This window comes from Bos mutus, chromosome 1, assembly GCF_027580195.1.
Source record: "Bos mutus isolate GX-2022 chromosome 1, NWIPB_WYAK_1.1, whole genome shotgun sequence".
Classification (NCBI taxonomy): domain Eukaryota; kingdom Metazoa; phylum Chordata; class Mammalia; order Artiodactyla; family Bovidae; genus Bos; species Bos mutus.
In genome coordinates this window covers 21454028-21477805 of record NC_091617.1, presented here as the reverse complement: position 1 = coordinate 21477805, position 23778 = coordinate 21454028, and the positions used below count along the sequence as shown (strand labels likewise).

The following is a 23778-nucleotide window of genomic DNA, read 5'->3' as shown; positions in this document are numbered from 1 at the left end:
CAATATGTCTAATATGTCTGAACTCTTCACTTGAACATAGTCACTTGGGGACATTAGAAAGGTGTTGTATGTTCACAAGAATGCATCACTAGGATTCCCCATTTTCTGGGTGGACTATCTTTCCAAACCAAAATTGGCAGGAAGTTTTTTTGCAGCAGCATGGATGGTTTGTTAGGACCTTCATGGAGAAGGCTATGTTGAGAAGCATTCTGAAGCTATTTTCAGGCTTGGAATTAGAGGTCATGATAACCGTGTCTACCAGGTTTACAGAAGATGGTATGTGCTTTAGGGAAGATGGTGGGAAAAGGATGAGGAGTTACAGGTAATATATTTTATGTATTTATCATCCCTACTTAGTGATAAGTGTTTTCTGTGTGAGAAAATTTCCATTACTAGTTTTGTTTTCTAGGCACCTTGATAGAATAGGGTGTAAAAAAATTGATTCAAATTTTCCAGTTATAAGAAAGATGTAAAATCCTCCCATAAATTTAGAAATTAACTTTCTATTGTGTACATATTATATTTTTCTACTTATAGACAAATATTAAATAATATTTTAACTATGGTCACTTCATTGTCAGTTATTTTAATCTTATAATCTTTGAAAGCAAATAAATAATTTTGCATAAATAATTATCCAGAGTAGTATACAGCTAACAAAGAAGATAATATTGAATATCATGGTTAAAGAATCCAACAGTTATTTAGGAGAAGAATAACTTTGAAGTAATAATTAGGAAAAGCCTTATTATATTGATCATAATCTTAATGATAAAATATACTAATCTACTCTTTGTTTTACCTACCAATGAAATGATATTGTGTATATTATGCATAGTATCATTAATCTAGAAGACAAACTATTGAAAACATAAAAGTTATGCTTATTCAACTTTATCATCAAAGAAATTTTTAAAAAGCAAGATAACTTTTTATTAGCTAAATTAAACTGAATATTCTCTTTCAAGGATTTAGATTTAAATCTTTTTCCTTTTCAGTAATCCGAGAAAAGGTTGTGAAAAATTTTACTAGTTAACATGTGGTGGAAGAATGTATAGTACCTTTAAGTCCATTAAGATATTTATTAACATATTTAACAGTTGACTATGTTGACCCAAACTTGAGGTTCCTGAGAAATTTTCTAACCAAATTTACTAGCCAAATGTTTTTGCCACTAAATCCAATTACTTCACTTTTTAAAATAAAATAAAATCATCACAAAGAGGCAAACAGTCATAGTACCCATTGCTTTAAATTCACAGTTAAATAAAAGTGTAAAAATTAAGCTGGGAAAATAGAATCCATTCAATAAACTTTCCCATCAAATTCTCTGGAACAAAAACTCTCCTTTACCTCCATTAGCCTTCAGTTTCCACCACATTCACTTGGCCTCTGGGTACATAATAACCTTTCTAAAGTTCTCCCCAGGAGATATTTTAGTCATGCAGGGATCTCCTTGAACACAAGTAATGACAAACAATAAGCTAATTCTCGAAAAGTTTTTTTTTTTTTAAGTCATTTTTACTACTTTTAAATGAGTGTGTTTGATGCATGATTTTGGTCCCCCTGATTAATGGTCACCGCCAGCCCAGCTTCTGGAGTTGTAATGTTTCTGTGAGCTTCCCTCCAGCAGAGCTCGACCATTAATCCAGTGGCATATGTCAGCCCAGCAGAGCAAGGTCACTCTTCTGCTTCAAGGGGAACCTTTTTAGAAATAATAAAACTGACAGAAAGTTCTTTTTTGCATGCTTTATGCCACCTGAGGTTGAGTGCTGCAGTTAATATCATAAAGCTTATAAACATTCCCATCTCAGGCAGCACCTGCTGACACTATGCTTAGGGATTTAAACGTTTTTTTCTTAGTAAGAACAGACATGTTTATGTGGGGCAAATATACAGTGTGTAATCCCAAACAGGAAAAGAATAGGTAGAAAAAAATAGCTGTAAGTTCATGCTAGGATATTTAGAAGAGACATTTAGGTTCTATAACTTCTTCACTGTCGATTACATTTATTTCCCTTTCATCATATTTGGATTTGGCTATAAAAATATTTCAGTCTACTAAGAGATAAATAGTGGTGTTGGAAAGTCATAGTACTGGCAGAAAGGAACTCAGTACATGATAATTCCTAAACCTACACTATGTGTTCTGATAACTGCAAAACATCTATCTTTGAAAGAATTTTATTTTAAAAATTGTTACCCTTTGTTTCATTGGTAGTGGGTACATTAAAATTGGTAAATAATTATAGTGAGATATTTGTAGTCTTAAAGTAGATGGCGTGAAACTTGTAGACAGCTTAGTTTAGAAAAAGATGATGACTAAATAACAGATAAAAATATAAATAATATAAGCATTACAACCTTTATATATTGAGTTATTTCTCTATTACTCGTAATTAAAAAAATCAAAGTTACTCAGTAAAACCATGTGGTATTCAGAAAAAAAATTTAATATCCAGACTAATGTCATATCACTATGTACTGTTATACTGCTAAAGGTAAATCTGTCTTGAATCTTATTCCAGGAATTTAAATTGTTAAAATTATGAAATGTATAGAAAAGAAATTTAATTATTTAGTTGTCTTTATTTTATGTATATAGAGAAAAGGTGGGGCCAGTTGGCAACTTAGGCCAGCCTTTCCAAGAAGCCAGTGCCTTGGTTTGGTCCCCATGGCCAATGTCAAACTGTCACATTGACAGGTACAAGAACTTCAAGCTTTCAAAAATAAATGACTGAGGGGTTGCGGGGTACTTACTCATAAACTAAACTGATAGGATACTAAAATTAGCAATATCAGGAGTTGATTAGTTATGAGAAATTCAACTGCCAAGAGAAATGCATATTCTTGTTGACTAATCAAAGAGTTGTCACCCCTAGAGACGTGGAACACAAAACCATTGTTGGAAGTTTGTTTGATTAGTATAGCAGAGACAAAGAAAAGTTGTATTCGGTTGTATTAAGGGCTAGAGACACAAAGTTATAATAGCCTGAAATATATAGTTCACCCAAGTGAGCAAGTCTGCTGAGCCTAATGGAATATTTGCTTCTGCTGATATGCATTATTCTGCAGACTCAATGGTAAATTCTATTCTCCCACTCCTTTCTAAGCACCCTGGAAGCAACACTCTTTGCAAATGTTTCTTCCCCCGCTTCAGACAGATTACAGCTTTTGATTACTGTTTTGTCTCATTACATTCTGATTCTAAGAATGGTTACTTTGTTTTATGTGGGTGTTGCCCACATCTTTACCAGTGACCCATTTGCACACTATGTCTTGAAGTAGAGTACTACTTTACATGACTCATATTATCCATTAGTCATTTCACAAGTATTGTGCATATATTGAGAAATCATGACTATATTCCATATTATAAATATTTTTGATGGTAATCAAAGTATAACAGAAAGCACATGGAGTCTGAAAGTTAGATAGAGTTCAACACCCTTTGTTCCTCAACAGAAATTGCAGAGCTACAGGTATGGATAAGATACATTCCTTGTTCTTATCCATTTGGTAAGATGGTAACTCCATTTGGGAGGACATATTAGAATAAACTATGGTAAAAGAAACAATAGTGGAACGAGTTCTATTAAACTAGAAAGGAGGGAGAGATTATTAATCAAACATGAACATTATGCTAGGAAATTTACACATGGTAATTTATTTAATTTTCTTATCAATCTTTTGTGATGTGCTTTAACACCCCCTCTTCTTCAGATAAGCACATAAAGCCCAAAAGATGTTTAGTAAAATGTTCAACATCCCATAGTTAAATAGTACCTCAACCCTGATCTAAAAGACTTTAGTTCATATTCCCCCCTGCTCTGCCAGAATGCTCTCTTTATGTACTGCCTTGGGTTAACTCTTGGAGGCTTCCTTGAGGGAAGGTATTAAAATAGAGATTTAAGTTCATGAGTTGCGATGAACAAAGGCATTCTAGGCTAAGGAAAGCACAAACAGGAAAGTATAAGAGTGTTCAGAGCCTTTCAAAGATGAGATCTGGATATACAAAGAGAGACACAAGATTATGTACACAGAGGGACTGAAGGGGAAGCAAGTAGTGGCCAACTGCTGGCCTAAAAGAAGCCTAGAACAGATTCTTCCCTTATGACCCTCAAAGAAAACCAGTTCTGCCTCACCTTGATCTTGAACTTTGAACCACCAAAACTGTGAGAAAATAAATGGCTGTTCTCTAAGCCACCTAGCCTACGGTATTTTATTATGGAAGCCTTAGAAAACCAACACAAACCAGGTGAAAACTTCCAAAGCTTTTTAAATGAGGGGAGAAATGGGACATGACCAGCTGTGTTGACAAATGGCTATCTTTAGAAGAATCACCACCAGACAACTTAAAACTCTCTTCTATTCTTATTAATCAGTTCTTAATGGAGGACGTTTTTGTTCTCTCCTAAGAAGCTAATTAAAAATGTCTTGTTTCTAAAAGTTCACCTAAATCCTTAACACTGGAAAGAAAGAGAAATGAATCAGTTTGGGAATGCTAAATTTGGAAACTTAGATATTTGGAGCATGAGCTTAATTCCATTGTAACACACACGCACACACACACATTGCACACACACACCGTCTTCAGGGATAATGAAGCCATTTGTCTCCTTAGCAAGGCAAAGAAAGATTAAAGAGATAAGTGTTTCATTAAATTGATTTTTAGCAAATCCAGTGCACTGGTAGTCAAGGTAATGACTTTGTACCTTCCTGTAGGATATAATGGAGAAGGCAATGGCACCCCACTCCAGTACTCTTGCCTGGAAAATCCCACGGACAGAGGAGCCTGGTGGGCTGCAGTCCATGGGGTCGAGAAGAGTTGGACACGACTGAATGACTTCACTTTCACTTTTCACTTTCATGCATTGGAAAAGGAAATGGCAGCCCACTCCAGTGTTCTGGCCTGGAGAATCCCAGGGACGGGGGAGCCTGGTAGGCTGCCGTCTCTGGGGTCACACAGAGTCGGACATGACTGAAGTGACAGCAGCAGCAGTAGGATATAATACCTATATTTCCAAAGGGAGTCTACACTTCCATCATTTCTCTCAACCATTTATTTCCAGAACTTTCTATATACCATCTGGGCACAGTGGGTTTTTTCAAGGATAGCCAGTCTATTTGTTACTCAACCTCTGCTACTTGCCTGCATAAAACTTGATTACAGATTCATATTCAATAAAATGGGAAGGCTAGAGTGAATTGATACTTTGTTTGAAGATAATTTTTCAAGCCTAAAATTATTTACCACTTTCAAACAATTAAACAAGGTGAGATAAGCAAATTATTAGTTCTTCTATTCTGATTCAAGGTGCCCTAGAAAGGAAAATCAAATCTAACAGAAAATTGTGTTTTGAGGAAAGATGTAGAAACTTTTGAGAAGTAGGATATCCATATGGGCCTAAGTGTCTGGTGGCTATGAAGAGAGGGATAAGGGCATTTCTCCTTGATGGGTCAACACAAGCTAGAAGCAAGAATGGGGCAGGACAGTGGCAGCCTTTCTGTTTACTACCATTAGAGCCCATGTGTAAGTTCATTTTTTATACCTCCAAAAGTTTACAGTATGTACATATAGATCTCCAATTCAACATCTTCTCAACACCCAGCCTGCCACTTCTCTTGTGTGAGTCACCATTATCCTTTCCTGATTTCTGTAAAAACTTCCTAAAGAGTCTCTTTTCCCTGCTTCCTCCCTCCCTTTCTTCAGTGTATGTGAGACACAAAAGCAAGAATCGGCCCACTAACGTGTAAGCCAGATTTTTCTCTGTCCTTCTCAAAATCTTTTAATACCAGCTAAAACCCTTATAATGACCAAGAGGACCCTCTACATCCAACTCTTTGTGACGCCTCTTCCCTTTGTATATTCTGATTTATTGTTTCTCAGATACACCGGGGACACTCACCCCCACCTTCAGAATTTTGATCTTGCTCTTCCTGTGGCCTAGAATAAGATTTCCTTATTCAGTGTCATGGCCAGCTCTTCATTTCCTTCATTTCCTTTTCAGATGTCCCACTTTCAGCAAGTCTTCCCTAGTCCCAAATATTTCATATTCTTCCTTCTCTTCTTAGCACTTATCATTACTTAGCACACTTTGTATTTAACATATTTATCTCATTTGTTGTCTGTCATCTCTAATAAATATAAATCCTATGAGGACATGAATCTTTGTTTTAGTCACCACTGTATTCCCAAACACTCAATAGATATTTACAGCTTTGAAAAATGAATGAAAGAAAGAAAAAATGAATTAAGTTCTAAGTCTTTTGAAGAGATTAGTAGGAAAAAATATCTCCAGATTGGAAAACCTTAAACATTCTTGATGGCACATTCCACATTAGGTAAATCAGAATATTTGAAGATGGAACCCAATAATCGGTATTTCTTAAAACTCTTCAGTGATTTAAATGGGCAACCTAGGCTAAAAGCCATCAGTATAGACATCATTTCCAAACTTTAAAGATCTTACAGAACTTCTGGTTATCTCACTACAATGTATATTCTGATTTAATAGGCTTGGGGTAGGCCAGACAGTGTTTTTCTAACAAACTTCTAGAATGCCAATATTGCTGGTCTGTAGGACCAAAATCAGTGGCAAGTACTTAGAATCACCTTCAACCCAATCTTGGTGGCTCAGTGATACTTTTTACCATGGTCTATCCTCTCTTCTTCTGATTTATGCTATTTGTTTTTAGGTTTGCATTATAATTTACTTTAAATATTAATTAGAAAACAAATATGGCATAAATACTAACTAAATACATAAGTGAAGAGAACATTTTGAGAGATTTTTTAGTGGCACAGAGAAATAATAACCAAAAGTAAAAATAAACATTTATTTATACCCACCATTTTTTAATGGAATAAATGGATTTAAAGTATTACCTACATCGTATATTGCATACCTTACTTGGAATCACGTTCTTTCAAAATCCAAAATGTTTAACTGAAAATGCATAAATTAAAATCTGAAAATTATACTTCAGATGCTGATGCAAAAAGAAGTGCATGCATGCTGAGTCACTTCAGTAATATCTGACTCTTTGCAACCCTATGGACCAACCCTATGGACTGTAGCCGCCAGGCTCCTCTGTCCATGGGATTCCCTAGGCAAGAATACTGGAGTGGGTTGCCATTTCCTCCTCCAGGGTATCTTCCCCATCAGGGATCAAACTCATGTCTCTCAATGTCTTTTGCATTGTGAGGTGGGTTCTTTACCACCAAGGCCAATTGGAAAGCTGCAAAAATAAGGAGCAAATGGGAAACCCCCAGATTTAGAAGAAAAAAGTTGTCTTGTATACTCTCAAATCAACTTTTTTTTTTTTTTTTTTTGCCAGCTATGCTATCCTGGGCAAAATTTTTCATATCTACAGGGCTGTTTTCTTTTCTGTAAATTGGAGGTTAGGGGAAGGAGTTCCATAAGCCCCTTGTGTAATTACTTGGTCTAAAGTAAGCACCAGTTCAAATAAACACTTCACCTTTTTTCTTATACTTGGTTAGAAAAGAGTTAAAATATATCTTAACAGTCTTGATAGGAAAAGCAATGAAGAAAGCTCTTTAATGCCACAACTATGTGTCATCCTTGTCTAGGAGCATAAATTTGCACAGCGGGCAGTGCGGTGAAAACAACTCATAATCAACTCATCACCTCTCATCATTGCTAGGATCAAATGCAAATGGGAAAGAATGCCACTTCAGTCATTGCTAGTGAAAATTAGCATCTGTGACACTAATGGTGTCTCATTTAGTATGCACTTTAGATTTTAAAAAATGGTGAAAAAAAAATAAATAAATAAAAGCGCTATTTCCAGAACTGCCATTATTCCAAAGTTTTCCTTTAAAATAACAGCGGTATTTGAATCTCCTTTACTAAAAGAAAAACCTCAGTTAAAATTTATTAACACAGATCATTAATCCCAGCCAAATAGAGGTCAACTTGTTCTAATTACAGTGTCAGAGCCTCTGTGGGGTCTACTCCTTCTCTATTTTCAAAGTTTCTACCATATTTCCTGACCTGGAACAGTGGTCTACTTGTTAGGTAACAATGGGACACTCTAGGGATTCTTGCACAACATATTGGAGTCTTTCTTAAAACTTAAATAAAACTTAGAAATGAATTACATGTATTTACACACAGACATACAAACTTTCTTATGTACACACTAATAGACTTGCAAACAAGAATAATGAAAATACATAGTACTGGTCAGTTTTCATATTTGAACCAGGTTGCATATAGGAAATCAAGAAAATTCATTCCTTTTACAAATACTTATTAAGAGCGTACTTCATTGAAGGTATTATACTAGATTTAGGAGGGAAATACATGCTTTTACTTATCTCAATACTAGATCATGATATTTTTGACAATCTGAGCACTTGAATACTAGCAAAGTTGTTCTTATTGTTATTTTACAATTTAAAGTTTTAAAGCTTGGGTGGGCATCTGGAGGGATTTGACAAGTGGAATTCTTGCATTTAATTAGAGACAGGAATGGAGAACCTCTAAATTCCTTTCCAACTTACAGAAGCTCTTAAAGATACATTGTCCTAGCTTTCCTTAAAATTCAGCTGGTAACTAAGACAGAAACATTAATAATATCTACAGTCTCTAAGCTTGTAATTGTGGCATAATAATGAAGGAGTACCAGAAATTGACATATGTATTTCACACTACACAGTTTTGCTTTTTTCTGTGTATATTTGTGTTACGTTTATTAACCTTCTCTACCCCTTCTCATCTACAAGGCTAAAAAGAGATATTCTGTCACAGAAATGTTACAAATATTAAATAAACATACAAAAAGTTCTAAACACTGGTATGTAATAACCCCATAATAAATATAGCAAACTAGCACAGTTCAGTTAGAAAAAATAGTTAAGGAAAATCTCATTCTATAATTTAAGCATTTATAGAGTGTAATGAGATCATGAGCTTCCCTGATAGCTCAGTAGGTAAAGAATCCGCTTGCAATGCAGGAGACCCTGGTTTGATTCCTGGGTCAGGAAGAGCCACTGGAGAAGGGATAGGCTACACACTCCAGTATTCTTGGGCTTCCCTAGTGGCTCAGCTGGTAAAGAATCCGCCTGGAATGTGGGAGACCTGGGTTTGATCCCTGGGTTGGGAAGATCCCCTGGAGAAAGGAAAAGCTACCCACTCCAGTATTGTGGCCTGGAGAATTGCATGGACTGTATAATCCATGGAATCATAAAGAGTCAGACAAGACTGAGTGACTTTCACTTCACTGAGATCATATATTTTGAACTCTGAGTCCTAGATGTGCTTAAATTTTTTTACATCACAATAAATAGTAGATACTAGTGATGAGAAGGTAAAAACAAAATTAAAAAAGGAAAGTACAGTACCTATCTAATATGTTAAGCAAGGCTATTATGGACTGACTAATCTAAATGTAGAATACTCAATCATTTATCAAGAAGAAATTTATCAAATGTCTTTCTTAATTTGTACTTACTTAGGCCCCATAACGGAGAAGGCAATGGCACCCCACTCCAGTACTCTTGCTTGGAAAATCCCATGCACGGAGGAGCCTGGTAGGCTGCAGTCCATGGGGTCGCTAAGAGTCAGGCACGACTGAGCGACTTCACTTTCACTTTTCACTTTCATGCATTGGAGAAGGAAATGGCAACCCACTCCAGTGTTCTTGCCTGGAGAATCCCAGGGACAGAGGAGCCTGGTGGGCTGCCGTCCAAGGGGTCACACAGAGTCAGACACGACTGAAGCGACTTAGCAGCAGCATGCCCCATAAAGAGTTCCCTTGAAGTAGGAAATGGTACCACTCCAATATTCTTGCCTGGAAAATTCCATGGACAGAGGAGCCTTGCAGGCTATAGTCCATGGAATCACAAAGAGTCAGACGAGACTGAGTAACTGAACGCACACGCTCGCGCGCACACACGCACATGCACAAAGAGACTTGTGAGACATGAATTATAACAGACATGAATTATAACATGAACTATAACAATTATGGAATATTTCTGGTTTCTCCTTCTTAACCTACAATATGAATCTGTTATAATACATGTGAATGCAATTGGTCCTATTTATGAACTATTTGAAGAAAGGAGTCCATACCAAAACTGGAGAAATAGAGAAATAAAGGATGAAAAAGAAGACATACTAATCAATTATAGATGGTAAAACTGTACTTTGATATGTTTTGATTTTTTTTGATATATGGACATTGATAAGTCTCATAAGAAAATAATAAATTATTTTGTATCAGTTCAGTTCAGTTCAGTTCAGTCACTCAGTCGTGTCAGACTCTTTGCGACCCCATGTATCGCAGCACGCCAGGCCTCCCTGTCCATCACCATCTCCTGGAGTTCACTCAAACTCACATCCATTGAGTCGGTGATGCCATCCAGCCATCTCATCCTCTGTCGTCCCCTTCTCCTCCTGCCCCCAATCCCTCCCAGCATCAGAGTCTTTTCCAGTGAGTCAACTCTTCACACGAGGTAGCCAAAGTACTAGAGTTTCAGCTTTAGCATCATTCCCTCCAAAGAATACCCAGGGCTGATCTCCTTCAGAATGGACTGGTTGGATCTCCTTGCAGTCTAACGGACTCTCAGTAGTCTTCTCCAATACCACAGTTCAAAATATAAGCTCATAAAACCTATTGCTGCATTATATATCCATGGAAGTTTTGAACCATCTTACAACCATAGGACATATTTTAAAATATATTTTAAAATACGAATAACAAAGTCCTTCTCCATTTTTTCCATTTCAGATGAACAGCTTCGTAATTCATATTTAAGGAACAATGTTTGGTATAATATGCATTCCTGATTTGAATTGGGTATAGGGGTTTCCCTTATGGCCCAGTGGGTAACTAATTTACCTGCCAATGCAGGAGATGGGGGTTCCATCCCTGGGTCAGAATGATCCCCTGGAGAAGGAAATGGCAACCCACTCCAGTATACTTGCCTGGAGAATCCCCATGGACAGAGGAGCCTGGTGGGCTACAGTCCATGGGGTCACAAAGAGTTGGACACAGCTGAGCAAGTAAGCCCAGCAGCACATTAGGTCACCTGGACTATAAGCCACAGGAGTTAACATGAACTGCGTGACTAAATAATAGTTTCCTCATTTTTAATGTGGTTGCTTCTTACCTACTTTAGCACTTACAACTGAAAAACAAGGAAATCTCTCTCAGAAATTTTGAAAGAATACAGCACAAGGGGGCTTCCCAGATAGCTCAGTGGTAAAGAATCAGCCTGCCAATGTAGGAGACAAGCTTTGATCCCTGGGTTGGGAAGATCCTCTGGAGGAGGAAAAGGAAACCCACTCCAGTATTCTTGCCTGAAAAATCCCAGGGGCAGAGGAGCCAGGCAGGCTACAGGTCGCACGGTCGCAAAGAGTCAGACACGTCTGAGTATGTAATGCTAAAAGCTGCAGCACAAAGTGTACGTTTCTGGGTCAGGAGATGTGCATGATTGTCTGGATGCAGTTAATCCATGTAGACAGCAATTCCCTATATTTCAGACTGGTTTCTTGATGGTTCTATTCTATCTTTCTAAACACAGGCCCTATATTCCCTTCTAGTCAATGAAGGATTTGAAATCCTCATTCTACTAGTCATTTATTTGTAGGAATCTCCACCATCTCTTCTGGATTTGGCTTTTTGTCCATAAAGTACATAAAGAAAATTACCCAGTAAAATAAACATGAATTAAAGCAAAGTTATTTCTAAGACAGAATTATAATAATTGGAAAAAAATATTAACTCCATATTAAAAGGAAAGGATTTAGCTGGAATGTATGAACAATACTTTTTCATATACATTCACATATCTCTTTAAATTCATATAAAATGAAACCATCCATCTAAAGAAAACAGGAATCCATTCACAACAAAAAATGTTTCCAATGTGACTATTTTCTGTGATATATTTTGCTCTCAGATATATACTTTATCAAATATATTTTTACTTTTATGAGTAAGAAACTCAGTAGTATGAACAATATTCTACTTCTATTACAATAGCCCCTGCAATTAAGGTAAAAGATAATCATAGACTAAAATATCATTTTGAAAGTTATTCCATGACATAAATATGATAGCAGCTCACTACATAATAGGGTTCTTATGAGGTACTCTAACTCTAAACTGTAAATACTTGGATGAAAACCACTGCTTTGAATTAATTTTTGTGAATTAATTTCCCTAAAACCTAGTTTTGTCAACTCAATGTTGGTTGCATTTAATCAAGCAAATTTTGTAGAAAATTAATCTTAAATAGAAAGGTAAGCAATGCTTGTTGTACTCTTTGGGAAATGTTACCTTGCATTTGCATTTTTATTCTACTAGGGGAAAAGACAGAAATCATGATATGTTATCCAGCTATATTTAAGTAGAAATGCTTGCCTATCCTTTATCAGGCCTTTTTGTCAGAAAAAATTAATATTGAAAATCATTTATTCTCAGTTTCCAAATATCAGAAATCATTTATTTTTAGTTTCCTTCAGAGAGGTTTTGTGGTAACTTGCAAAGAGTTATAAAATATAAAATATTGACTATTGTTCAATGCCATGACAATTCAAAAGTTCACAATCAATTACCAATTCCTTTCTGTCTGGAAGGTACCAAGCAAATAAATTCCAATAATAGATAATAAATCAACCCTCTAAAAAAGACATTTGACCTCAGTTATTGTTTATTTACAAGCATATTTAAAATGTTTACCTAAGAAACTAAAAAAAATGTATAGGTTTTGGAAAAATTCGCTGACACCAGTATTTCAGAGATATTTTCCTTTATGATACTAATGAAACTAATTTAGAGTCATACAATAGAATCCAAACTTTGTTATCTCATACCTTTTTTTTAAGTAGTCATTAACAATTATTTTCAAGACAAAGAATAGAATAACATTTCAAATAGAATCAGTTCAACAAATCTATACATTATGGAGTTTTGATGTTTCCCAAACAACCCAATCCTCTCTCAAGTAGTGGAGCTAGTTCAAGAGAGAAAGTAGTAAAAATAGCCTCTATAATAAGCTATCATATTTTAGTTTGAAGAAATGAGAAACATCAAATATTCAATCAAAACATCTCTATTTTGTAACCTTCTCATAATGCATTATGAAAAGTTGAGACTGTAAGAAATAAAATGCACTTGGTAGATTATTAAATAGACTTTGCCACCTTTATAGTTATTGAGAACATACAATATTGTAAAGTAATTAGCCTCCAATTAAAATAAATAAATTTATATTAAAAAAAAGAATATACACAAAGATTTCATAATGTCAGTCTTTCAGAGATCACCAAAATGATTTCCATGGAGCTGACAGTATGAGCTCAGAGTTCAGTTACAGTTGTAAATAATCAAATATGCCCTATAAGATAAAATTACATAGACAATAATTGTCAGCTATCATTTAACAGCTAATGTTCGATTCAGTTTTTCCCATATTTGCCATGAAGCTTTCAACCATATGGTTGAACTGATTTCTTATGGGCAGATAAAAACCATGTGTCTCTGTGTGCGTTCTATTAAATACATTGGTTTTGTTTGACTATGTATGAAATCACCATACCTTAGGCTTTTGATGTTTTTCCTTCTCTGAAGCATTGGATGGTTTTCTCTTCAGCATTTTGAATTCACACTACTCCAAATGAGTGCACTTTCTGGTGTTACAGAAATGACTGAAGACTGTCAGCAGTGTGCTCTCTAATGTGTACAGCCACAGAGAAGTTTGAATCTAGTAACCTGCCACTTCCTCTTTTTGGTCAGGATATGACTTCACATCTACATGGGTAAAGTTTTTTTTTTTTTTTTTTTAACAGTAATTCTTTGGTAACTTTTAACATTCTGTTCTTGCTATATTCTATGAGGTAGATCCCTAACTAAACCTCACACATCAGCATCCCTGCAGTTATAAGGGCCATGAAGATTTCAAAATAACACATTTTTTCAGTTTATAAAAAAATAAAAATCTGTAACACATTCCATGAGATAGATAGATAGGTAGAGATAAGTAGAGAGAAGAAAACATCTGAGCTAATAAATGAAGCAAAACTTGAGATATGAACTTTATAGTATGTAAAAAATGAAGAGAATACTCAGGGTAGTCAACTTTGCATTCCCATGTAAACCTTATTGGAAGATGTAATAAGCTAGATTTTAAACAATACTAAAAAGAGTTCCAGAAAAACAACTATTTCGCTTTATTGACTATGGAAAAGCATTTGACTGTGTGGATCACAATAAATTGTGGAAAATTCTGAAAGAGATGGGAATACCAGACCACCTGACCTGCCTCTTAAGAAACCTGTATGCAAGTCAGGAAGCAACAGTTAGAACTGGACATGGGACAACAAACCGGTTCCAAACAGGAAAAGGAGTACATCAAGGCTGTATATTGTCACCCACTTATTTAACTTATATGCAGAGTACATCATAAGAAACACTGGGCTGGAGGAAGCACAAGCTGGAATCAAGGTTGCTGGGAGAAATATCAATGACCTCAGATATGCAGATGACACCACCCTTATGGCAGAAAGTGAAGAAAAACTAAAAAGCCTCTTGATGAAAGTGAAAGAGAGTGCAAAAGTTGGCTTAAAGCTCAACATTTAGAAAACTAAGATCATGGCATCTGGTCCCATCACTTCATGTGAAATAGATGGGGAAACAGTGGAAACAGTGTCAGACTTAACTTTGGGGGGCTCCAAAATCACTGCAGATGGTGATTGCAGCCATAAAGACGCTTACTCCTTGGAAGGAAAGTTATGACCAACATAGATAGCATATTCAAAAGCAGAAACATTACTTTACATTACTTTGCCAACAAAGGTCCGTCTAGTCAAGGCTATGGTTTTTCCTGTGGTCATGTATGGATAGGAGAGTTGGACTGTGAAGAAAGCTAAGCGCTGAAGAATTGATGCTTTTGAACTATGGTGTTGGAGAAGACTCTTGATAGTCCCTTGGACTGCAAGGAGATCCAACCAGTCCATCCTAAAGGAGGTCAGTCCTGGGTGTTTATTAGAAGGACTGATGCTAAAGCTGAAACTCCAATACTTTGGCCACCACATGCGAAGAGTTGACTCATTGGAAAAGACCCTGATGCTGGGCGGGATTAGGGGCAGGAGGAGAAGGGGACGACAGAGGATGAGATGGCTGGATGGCATCACCGACTTGATGGACGTGGGTTTGGGTGGACTCCGGTAGTTGTTGATAGACAGGGAGGCCTGGCATGCTGTGATTCATGGGGTCACAAAGAGTCAGACATGACTGAGCAACTGAACTGAACTGAATCCTATTTAAAGCATATATGCACATTTTAAAGAACAGTATGGATGAAATTCATATAAATAGGAATATGAATCCAGAAGTAAATTATTATGCATAATGTTACTTTGTGAACACATTACTAGGCTGTAAAGTGAAAGTGAAGTAGCTCAGTTGTATCTGACTCTTTTTGACCCCATGGACTATAGCCTACAAGTTTCCTCCAGCCATGGAATTTTCTAGGCAAGAGTATTGGAGTGGGTTGTCATTTCCTTCTCTAGGGGATCTTCCCCAACCCAGGGATCAAACCTGGGTCTCCAGCATTGTAAGCAGACGATTTTACCATTTGAGCCACCAGGGAAGCTCCTTATGTTGTAAATTCCTGATTAATAAGGAAATGAATTAAACAGAACCCTCAATTAACCAGATGTCTTTCTGCTACAAACTGCATTGCCATATGTTGATAATTGCTAATAGAGTGGTGATCCAGTGGATCAATGGTACCTTCAAATGAAGCATCCCAAGTCCTCATTTAATAGTCCTGGAGTAGAGCTAATATGACTTAGAAAGAATTTCCCCATCAAACTACAGGATTTAGCATTTTTTATTATAATGTCAAAACCAACATAGCCTAGAAAGCAAAAGCAAGAAGTTCAAGCTTTCTTATTACTTAGGGATTTACCAAAGGGAGACTTGTAAAATCTCTGAAACTCCACTTCTATTAAAACCAGCTTGTTAAGGGAATCAAACTAGATTTTGTTTATAAAACCCCTGGGTTGAAAAACAGTGGTACCATATTCTTAATGAGCAGCTTTTCTAGGTGAAAAATCAACTGACCTTATTTCTCAGTCTTTACTCATACCTCTAAGCCCTTCCTCCCCAAAACCCAGTTCTAGTGTTCAAATTTCACTGATTCATTTAACAAATATTAAATTGTCTGTTTTATGCTGTCTGATAATATATCAAGCCACCTGAGTAGCTAAAATATAGTTTATGTTCTGTAACAGAATTGAAGGAATACACCTGTTAAGATATTATGCTTCTTCTACTGGATATTAAGAGCAGGTTTATATTTTTCAAGAGTTATCAGGCTGGTAGTTTCCAAATAGTGACAGGGTATGACACTAAAGAACCTGAGTACTCTGAAGTTGGGTAATTCCCTAGAACTATGCTTCTTTTCAAACTTTCTGTTGGTGCTTAAGTTAAAGAAGTGATCTAAGTAAAACAACAACAACAACAACAACTTCAGAAACTGAAAGTCATGAAAAAATGTATTTCTTGTTGAAACACTTACAACCTCTGTGCCCCCATTTTTTCATCTGTGAATAGAAATTTAACTCAATTGCGGAGTTTGGTCAATAACATGGGAATGATAATGTGCTTACTACATGTTAGGGTTTTGGTGAGAATAAAAGGAAATGCCAATAAAGAATTACTTACGTAAAAGATGTTTTATATCAAGAAATGTTCATGGATCTTAAAGACGCAGAAGCTTTTAATAGTTTTGCTTGGAATAATGTTTTCTATAGATTATATTTCTACAGTGATAACTAAAGAGTAGAAAATAGTCACATTCATGGTGACCATAGCTGGACTATATGCAGTTTTTAAAAGTGCTGCACTCTAGCAGCTTCTGCATTGCACTCAGTTGTGCCCACCTCTTTGCAGTCCTGTGGACTGTAGCCTGCCAGTCCCCTCTGTCCATGGGATTTTCCGGTACAAGAATACTGGAATGCATTGCCATTTCCTTCTCCAGGGGACCTTTCCAACCCAGGGACTGAAGCTGAAGAAAATCTTACTTTTATGATCTCTAGGCATTTTACCATCATCAAGACTCTAAGAAATATTCAAAATGTAAATAATACTTGAACTTGATCCTCAGAATTAAATATGGGAGAAGCAATTTTCCAACCTTCTCTTCTACTCAAGAAAAAATGTTTTCTGAAGACTAAAAGACATATATGACATTTGAGGTTCTGTTACAATCTGTATTAAACACCTTAGCCCTCAAAAAAACCTCAGTTGACACAGTAACGAATGTTGTGACCAATTATCTTCTATTTTGTGGAATTCTGGATCCATGGAAATGTTTAATGACTCACCCAGAGTGATATAGCAAGTTCTTAAGTCAAAGGTATATAGAGCAGGAATGAGGTAGAAAGTCAGTACAGAGCACAAAAATTTCCCATCATGACTGAACTAAACCACATGTTGCTTAAAAAATATTCTGAAACAGGGAAATTGCAAAAGAGCAAAGTCTTGGTGCTTTGTTTTCACACATTACCTTAATGGTCTTAACCCAGGCAAGGTGAAAAAAGCCTGGGACTTTGTGGCATGTATGTCAATTACAACCTCTGCGTCATAGTGGGTAAGTCAAAATTGTAAAGAAATTGCAAATTGATGACAGCTATTGTGGTGTATTTGATGAGAAAGTAAAGTGAAACATAAAAGAGTTGTTTCAGCAGTCCAAAAAATATTTACTGGCAGATTGCTAAGATGTAATAATCAAATTCAAATCAAATTCAGATTCAGATTAATTCCCGTCAGCAGAAAGAGAATGCATTGTTCATAAGGACAATAAGTCCCTGAAACTCTGCAGTTGCTGTTTCTCACTATAAATATTAAAAAAGTCATGGTGGTTAATCCCACAAGGTTATCCCAAAGGGTCCACTCTTGGTGTGCTCAAAACATTATGTTTCTGATAGAGGAGAGTTGCTGGTCGCACCCTAGGTATCTTGGGAAGCCTCTTGGGAGAGAACTTGGCCCTGTGACAATATTTCTTATTTTAAATTTCTAAAGAGATAATGTAGTGCATTATCTCACTATCTTAGCTCTAGGAGAAATAGAGATGTGAGATAAACAAAGAAGATTAACAGTCTGAGATGCATGGTGAACCTAAAGAATCATACAGGAAAAAAAACTGTTTTGAAAGAGAGAACATCTTAGATCACATCTATGCATGACAAGATGTTTGAAACAATATAAGAGGAGATTCAGTAAAAAAAAAAAAAATGAGGAGGACCAGTCATCAGTGACTAAAACAATCAGGGGATATATGCACATTTGTTGTCGTTGTTTAGTCGCTAAATTGTGTCTTACTCTTTTGCAACCCCATGGATTGTAGCTAGCCAGGCTCCTCTGTCCAAGGGATTTTCCAGGCAAGAATACTGGGGTGGATTGCCATTTCCTTCTCCAGGGGAATTTCCCAACACCAGGAGTGAACCCATGTCTCCTGCTTGGTAGACAGATTATCACTGAGCCACCTGGGAAGCTCTTATATGGAAATTACTTAGGTTATTCAACAAATTATAAATATATATTTTCTAAGTGGTTGCCACAATAAGTAATGATAAAACAAAATTTCATATCTTTATGATTAAAGGTTTAATATTCATGAAGTCATTCTCAAAGTTAACTATAATAATGATAGTTATCATTTTGAATGCTTATTATATGCTTGGCATTGTGCTCTGTGCTTCATTCATATTTCCCATGTAACTCTCAAAAAATCTCTGTAAGCTGGTACTAACATTATCATTCCCAACTTCCAGGTGCGGTTAGGTAACATGTCCAGTTTGCATAGCTAGGAAGTGGTGGAGTCAGGATTCAATCCAAAATCCTACTTCATAAACATCACTCTGTACCATAGTTATACCTAAAGACCTGACATAAAACAGGAGTGATTTATTTGAGGGTGGGAGAGAGTAAGCTGAGCTACTGATTGGAAAGTGTTTCAACCTTTCGGTTCAGTTCAGTTCAGTCGCTCAGTCGTGTCTGACTCTTTGTGACCCCATGAATCACAGCACTCCAGGCCTCCCTGTCCATCACCAACTCCCGGAGTTCACTCAGACTCACGTCCATCGAGTCGGTGATGCCATCCAGCCATCTCATCCTCTGTCGTCCCCTTCTCCTCCTGCCCCCAATCCCTCCCAGCATCAGAGTCTTTTCCAATGAGTCAACTCTTCGTGTGAGGTGGCCAAAGAACTGGAGTTTCAGTTTTAGCATCATTCCCTCCAAAGAACACCCAGGACTGATCTCCTTTAGAATGGACTGTTTGGATCTCCTTGCAGTCCAAGGGGCTCTCAATCTTTAGGTGTGTATAAAATGTGAAACCAGGAAGCATGTAACTAGTCTAAAGCCCTCTTCTTCAATTAAGACTTAACATCACATGGACAAACCTTCTAGCTTTTCAGGGTCCTTCCTCAAGCCAAGCTACTTTGTAGTGCCTCTAAGAAGAATCAAAAGCCCCCCAATGCTGTCATTAAAATCATTTTCTCTAATTTCACAATTATTAAAATCGAGGTAGGAGCACAGATTAGATTTGTCTTCATGTTATGAAATTTCCTAGGTTCTGAAGTTCCCTTATGATGGCTTTTGATAAGGTATCCATCTATAAATTGATCTCCAGTTACTATAATAAATGTATTCTATTTCCTCCTTGATCTGGAGCTATAGAAACCCACTTTATGTTTCTAAAAAGTATTTATTATTCTCTTAACCTTTGACATTTCATCTCATTAGTTTTTACTTGCTTCAGTATCACACCCAAATTATGGTCATAATCTTCACATTTATATACTTTCCATTTTACACTTCAAAATGTCATTTCATATTTTGTAGAAATGAAAATGCTTACCCTAAAAAATAAAAAAAAAGAAGCTCCCTGTCACATCCTTTTATTTTTCCCAGACTTATTTCAATTCTTTGTATGATCCCTCTAGTATTAAAACAATTTTTCTCATTAGTTAAATTAATTTTTTTCTGTAAGATAGGCCCATAGTTTCTTGACTTATGTATTAGACATTATCTATTGGTTCCTGTTTTGTCCTTGAGGATTTTGTACTCCTTTCACTTCCCAACTTCCTTTTAATTATTTAGTTAGATCAATAGTTATTATCATTTTGTAAATATTGTAAATGAATAAGTAAAATTAGGTATAGTGTTTTGTGTTCCCTTTGTTGTTTATTTTTGGAGTTCATAATGGGTAATATATCCCAAATTAATGCCCACAACAAATTAATCAACTGATTTATTTTGAACATTGAAGTTTACTCACCATATTTATAATTGTAAATGACCAAACACTTAAATTTTCTTTTTGCCTTCATTCAGTGGGGTTTGATTGCTTTCTAAGGATGCAAGCCTAAGGCTGAAATAGAAATTCTCAACCACCTGTTGGTTTGGATTCTCTTTGACCTCAGCCTCACATCATCTTTTTTGTCTACTCTTTCATTTATAGAAACATAGCTCCTTAATGGAAATGCTTTAGGACCTTGTAGATCCTTCACATTTGAACACAATTTTGAGTTGGTATTCTAGCTTCATTCTTCCTTAGAATCTAGAAGGCCTCTCCATTGTCATCTAGCTTCCAAAGCTGTTGTTGAGAAGTCTAACACTATTTTGATTCCTGGTTTATTGTAGATGGATTTCTCCTAACCGTCTTGCCCCCACAGAAAGAATATATACATATTATTCCTTTTATCTTTGGTATGCCTTAAAATGTCATAGTATATGTCTTAATATACATTACTGTTTCATTCTCTGTACTGCTCACTCAATGGTTCTTCAAACTGGAAAAACACAACCTTAAGGTCTATTTAATTAATAAATGGTTCATCTCTTTCTCTGTTCTCTCTTTCTGGAAATTTTAATAAGACAATGTTAGAAACCCTGATTGATATTTTCATTTTGATATATTTCTCTGTTTCCTTCCTTTCCTTCTTCTTCCTTTTTTTTTTTTACTCTCTAGGAAATTCAATTACCTTTCTACTAATCATTATAATAAATATTTTCTTTTAACTATAATGTTGTATTTTGTAAAACTTCTGATTATTTTCTTTCATAACACTTTGCTCTTTTTTTAAAATATAGCGGTAACATGTAATGAAATCAATTAACATGCAACAATATGGATGAATCTTAGAAATGCAAGAGAAGAAGAGTTCACAAAAGAATTTTAAATGGCATGAAACTCTTTAGAAAATATACATATATAGTTTTAAAAAATAAAATAAATGAATGAGGAACATAGTGCTTAATGTAATGATTACTTGAGTGGAGAGAGTCAGGGAGATGGAAAGGAGGTTCAGTGTAGATGGGTACAGGTTATTTTTGAGGTCCTAGCTTTATTTCAAGGGTATATTTTAGTAATCTATTTTAAAGACTAACTAAACAAAAGTAAAGCTTTGAGAATATTCTATTCTTAATTCTTGGAAAGGAGGTAAAATATAATGGGTAAGAGGGTGGACTTCAAACAGACTGCTGCTGCTAAGTCACTTCAGTCGTGTCTGACTCTGTGTGACCCCACAGACGGCAGCCCACCAGGCTCCCCCGTCCCTGGGATTCTCCAGGCAAGAACACTGGAGTGGGTTGCCATTTCCTTCTTCAATGCAGGAAAGTGAAAAGTGAAAGTGAAGTCGCTCAGTCGTGTCCAACCCTCAGTGACCCCATGAACTGCAGCCTTCCAGGCTTGACTCAGATCAGATCAGATCAGTTGCTCAGTCATGTCCGACTCTTTTCGACCCCATGAATCCCAGCATGCCAAGCCTCCCTGTCCATCACCAACTCCCGGAGTTCACTGAGACTCACATGCATCGAGTCAGTGATGCCATCCAGCCATCTCATCCTCTGTCGTCCCCTTCTCCTCCTACCCCCAATCCCTCCCAGCATCAGAGTCTTTTCCAATGAGTCAACTCTTCACATGAGGTGGCCAAAGTACTGGAGTTTCAGCTTCAGCATCATTCCTTCCAAAGAAATCCCAGGGCTGATGACTACTTGGGTTCAAATCATGGTTCTGCAATTTTCTAAGATGTCCTTGGCTATACTTAACCAACTATACTATACTTAACCTTTCTTTAAAATGGACAGTAGTTGCTACCTCAAAGGAATTGCTATGAGGATTAAATAACAAACCATTATTAAGTTAGTAGAAAAGTGACTGGCATATACTAAACACTAAGAACTAACTAAATAAATGGAATATATTCTCTTATCTTTCTGAGGTGATTGATTACCATTTTATAATTTCCTTCTGTTCCTTTTGTTGTCTTCGTTTCTTTCTGATTTCTTTCTTCTGTTTGCTTTGACCTCTGACTTTCACCTTTGAGGCTTTCTTCAAATGTCTAGTGATTTTTGGCTATTGATACATTGCTAAGAGCATCATATAAAAATCAAGCCATATTATCAGAAGACCCTAGATGACAGGTTCTGGAATTTTGTTCTCTGAGATCATCAGGATTATTCTATTAATAATCCTCCCATGTCCTGAGTGAACTCTGGGGAAGTGGGGGAGCTTCCTTGCAGGTTTCAAATGCTGATGCTCTGAGGGGCTCTTTGGTGCACATGGACTCACTTCATTGCAGCATCCTTTCCTGCAGGTTCTGAGACTGACTTTCTCCAATCCTCCATTCACCCTCCATCATCACAAACATTAGCTGGCATCTAGTCTATTCTTTTATCAAATGCCTTTGTCTTAATGGGTTTGCATCTTTTTGGTAGATATTTATGGATTATATGCTATATTTAAGCAGAGTCTAGTTTTTCCAACTATTCATATTTTTATCATCTCCAACTGTCTTCTTCATTCTGCCCTTGAAAACATGTGTGTCTCTATCTTACTTGCTAAATTCCTAATTACATGGAGCACATAGCTAATTACATAAAGCTGATCCCTGTCCTGCCACTTCAAATTTATAACATTTAAGATTGATATAAAACATGGCTACTGCATTACACAGTAGGAAGAAGGCAGGAACAAATATGAAGTCTTTCAATAGAAACCCATTCTCACATTTAAATAACTGTGTTCTCTCCATTTTTGTAGATTCTTCTCACAAGCACAGAAATACAGTATCCTGTGAAAATAGTTAACTTTTTCATTATTTATAGCCTAAAACAATTAACAAATGTTTTATTGAAAATCTTCAAAGCAATTTTTAAACTAAGAATATAATCTAGTACTTCTTGAATCATATCTTATTAGGCTAAAAGGAAATTCTGTTCGTAATATATAATACTGACTGAATAAATTGAATTAACTTTGCACAAAAATATTTTTAAATTAATTATTATCTGAGCATAGTACATGTACTATTAAAATTCCCTGTTTTTCTTTAAGATCAGGTATAAGTATGTCCACTCTCACCACTTTTATTCAACATAGCCACTTTTATTCAACATAGTTGCAAGTGTTAGCCACAGCAATAAAAGAAAAAAAGGAAATAAAAGGAATCCAAATTGTAAAAGAAAAAGTGAAACTGTCCCTGTTTGCAGATGACTTGATCCAATACATAGAAAAGTTTAAAGATGCCACCAGAACACTACCAGAGCTCATCAATGAATTTAGTAAAGTTGCAAGATACAAAATTAATATACAAAAGTCTGTTGCATTTCTATACACTAACAATAAACTATCGGGAAGAGAAATTAAGGAAACAACTCCGTTTACCATTGTGTCAAAAAGGATAAAATACCTGGGGGTAAATCTACCTAAGGAAGGATAAGACCCATACT

The 23778-nt window shown here is 36.1% G+C and overlaps 1 protein-coding gene across 2 annotated transcripts in view; it reads right to left on the bottom strand.

Annotated features, from left to right (window-relative positions):
- LOC102279636 (SAM domain-containing protein SAMSN-1) overlaps positions 1-23778 on the bottom strand; it is a 114035-nt gene that overhangs the window by 45968 nt on the left and 44289 nt on the right. Inside the window, exon 1 of one of the 2 annotated variants that reach the window (XM_070367687.1) lies at positions 13577-13736. The exons of the other annotated variant lie outside the window; for it this stretch is intronic. Within the exon in view, the coding sequence (XP_070223788.1) occupies positions 13577-13633 (57 nt within the window). The 5' untranslated portion in view covers positions 13634-13736. Of the gene's footprint in view, positions 1-13576; positions 13737-23778 lie in introns of those variants that run through there. 2 annotated transcript variants of the gene reach the window in all.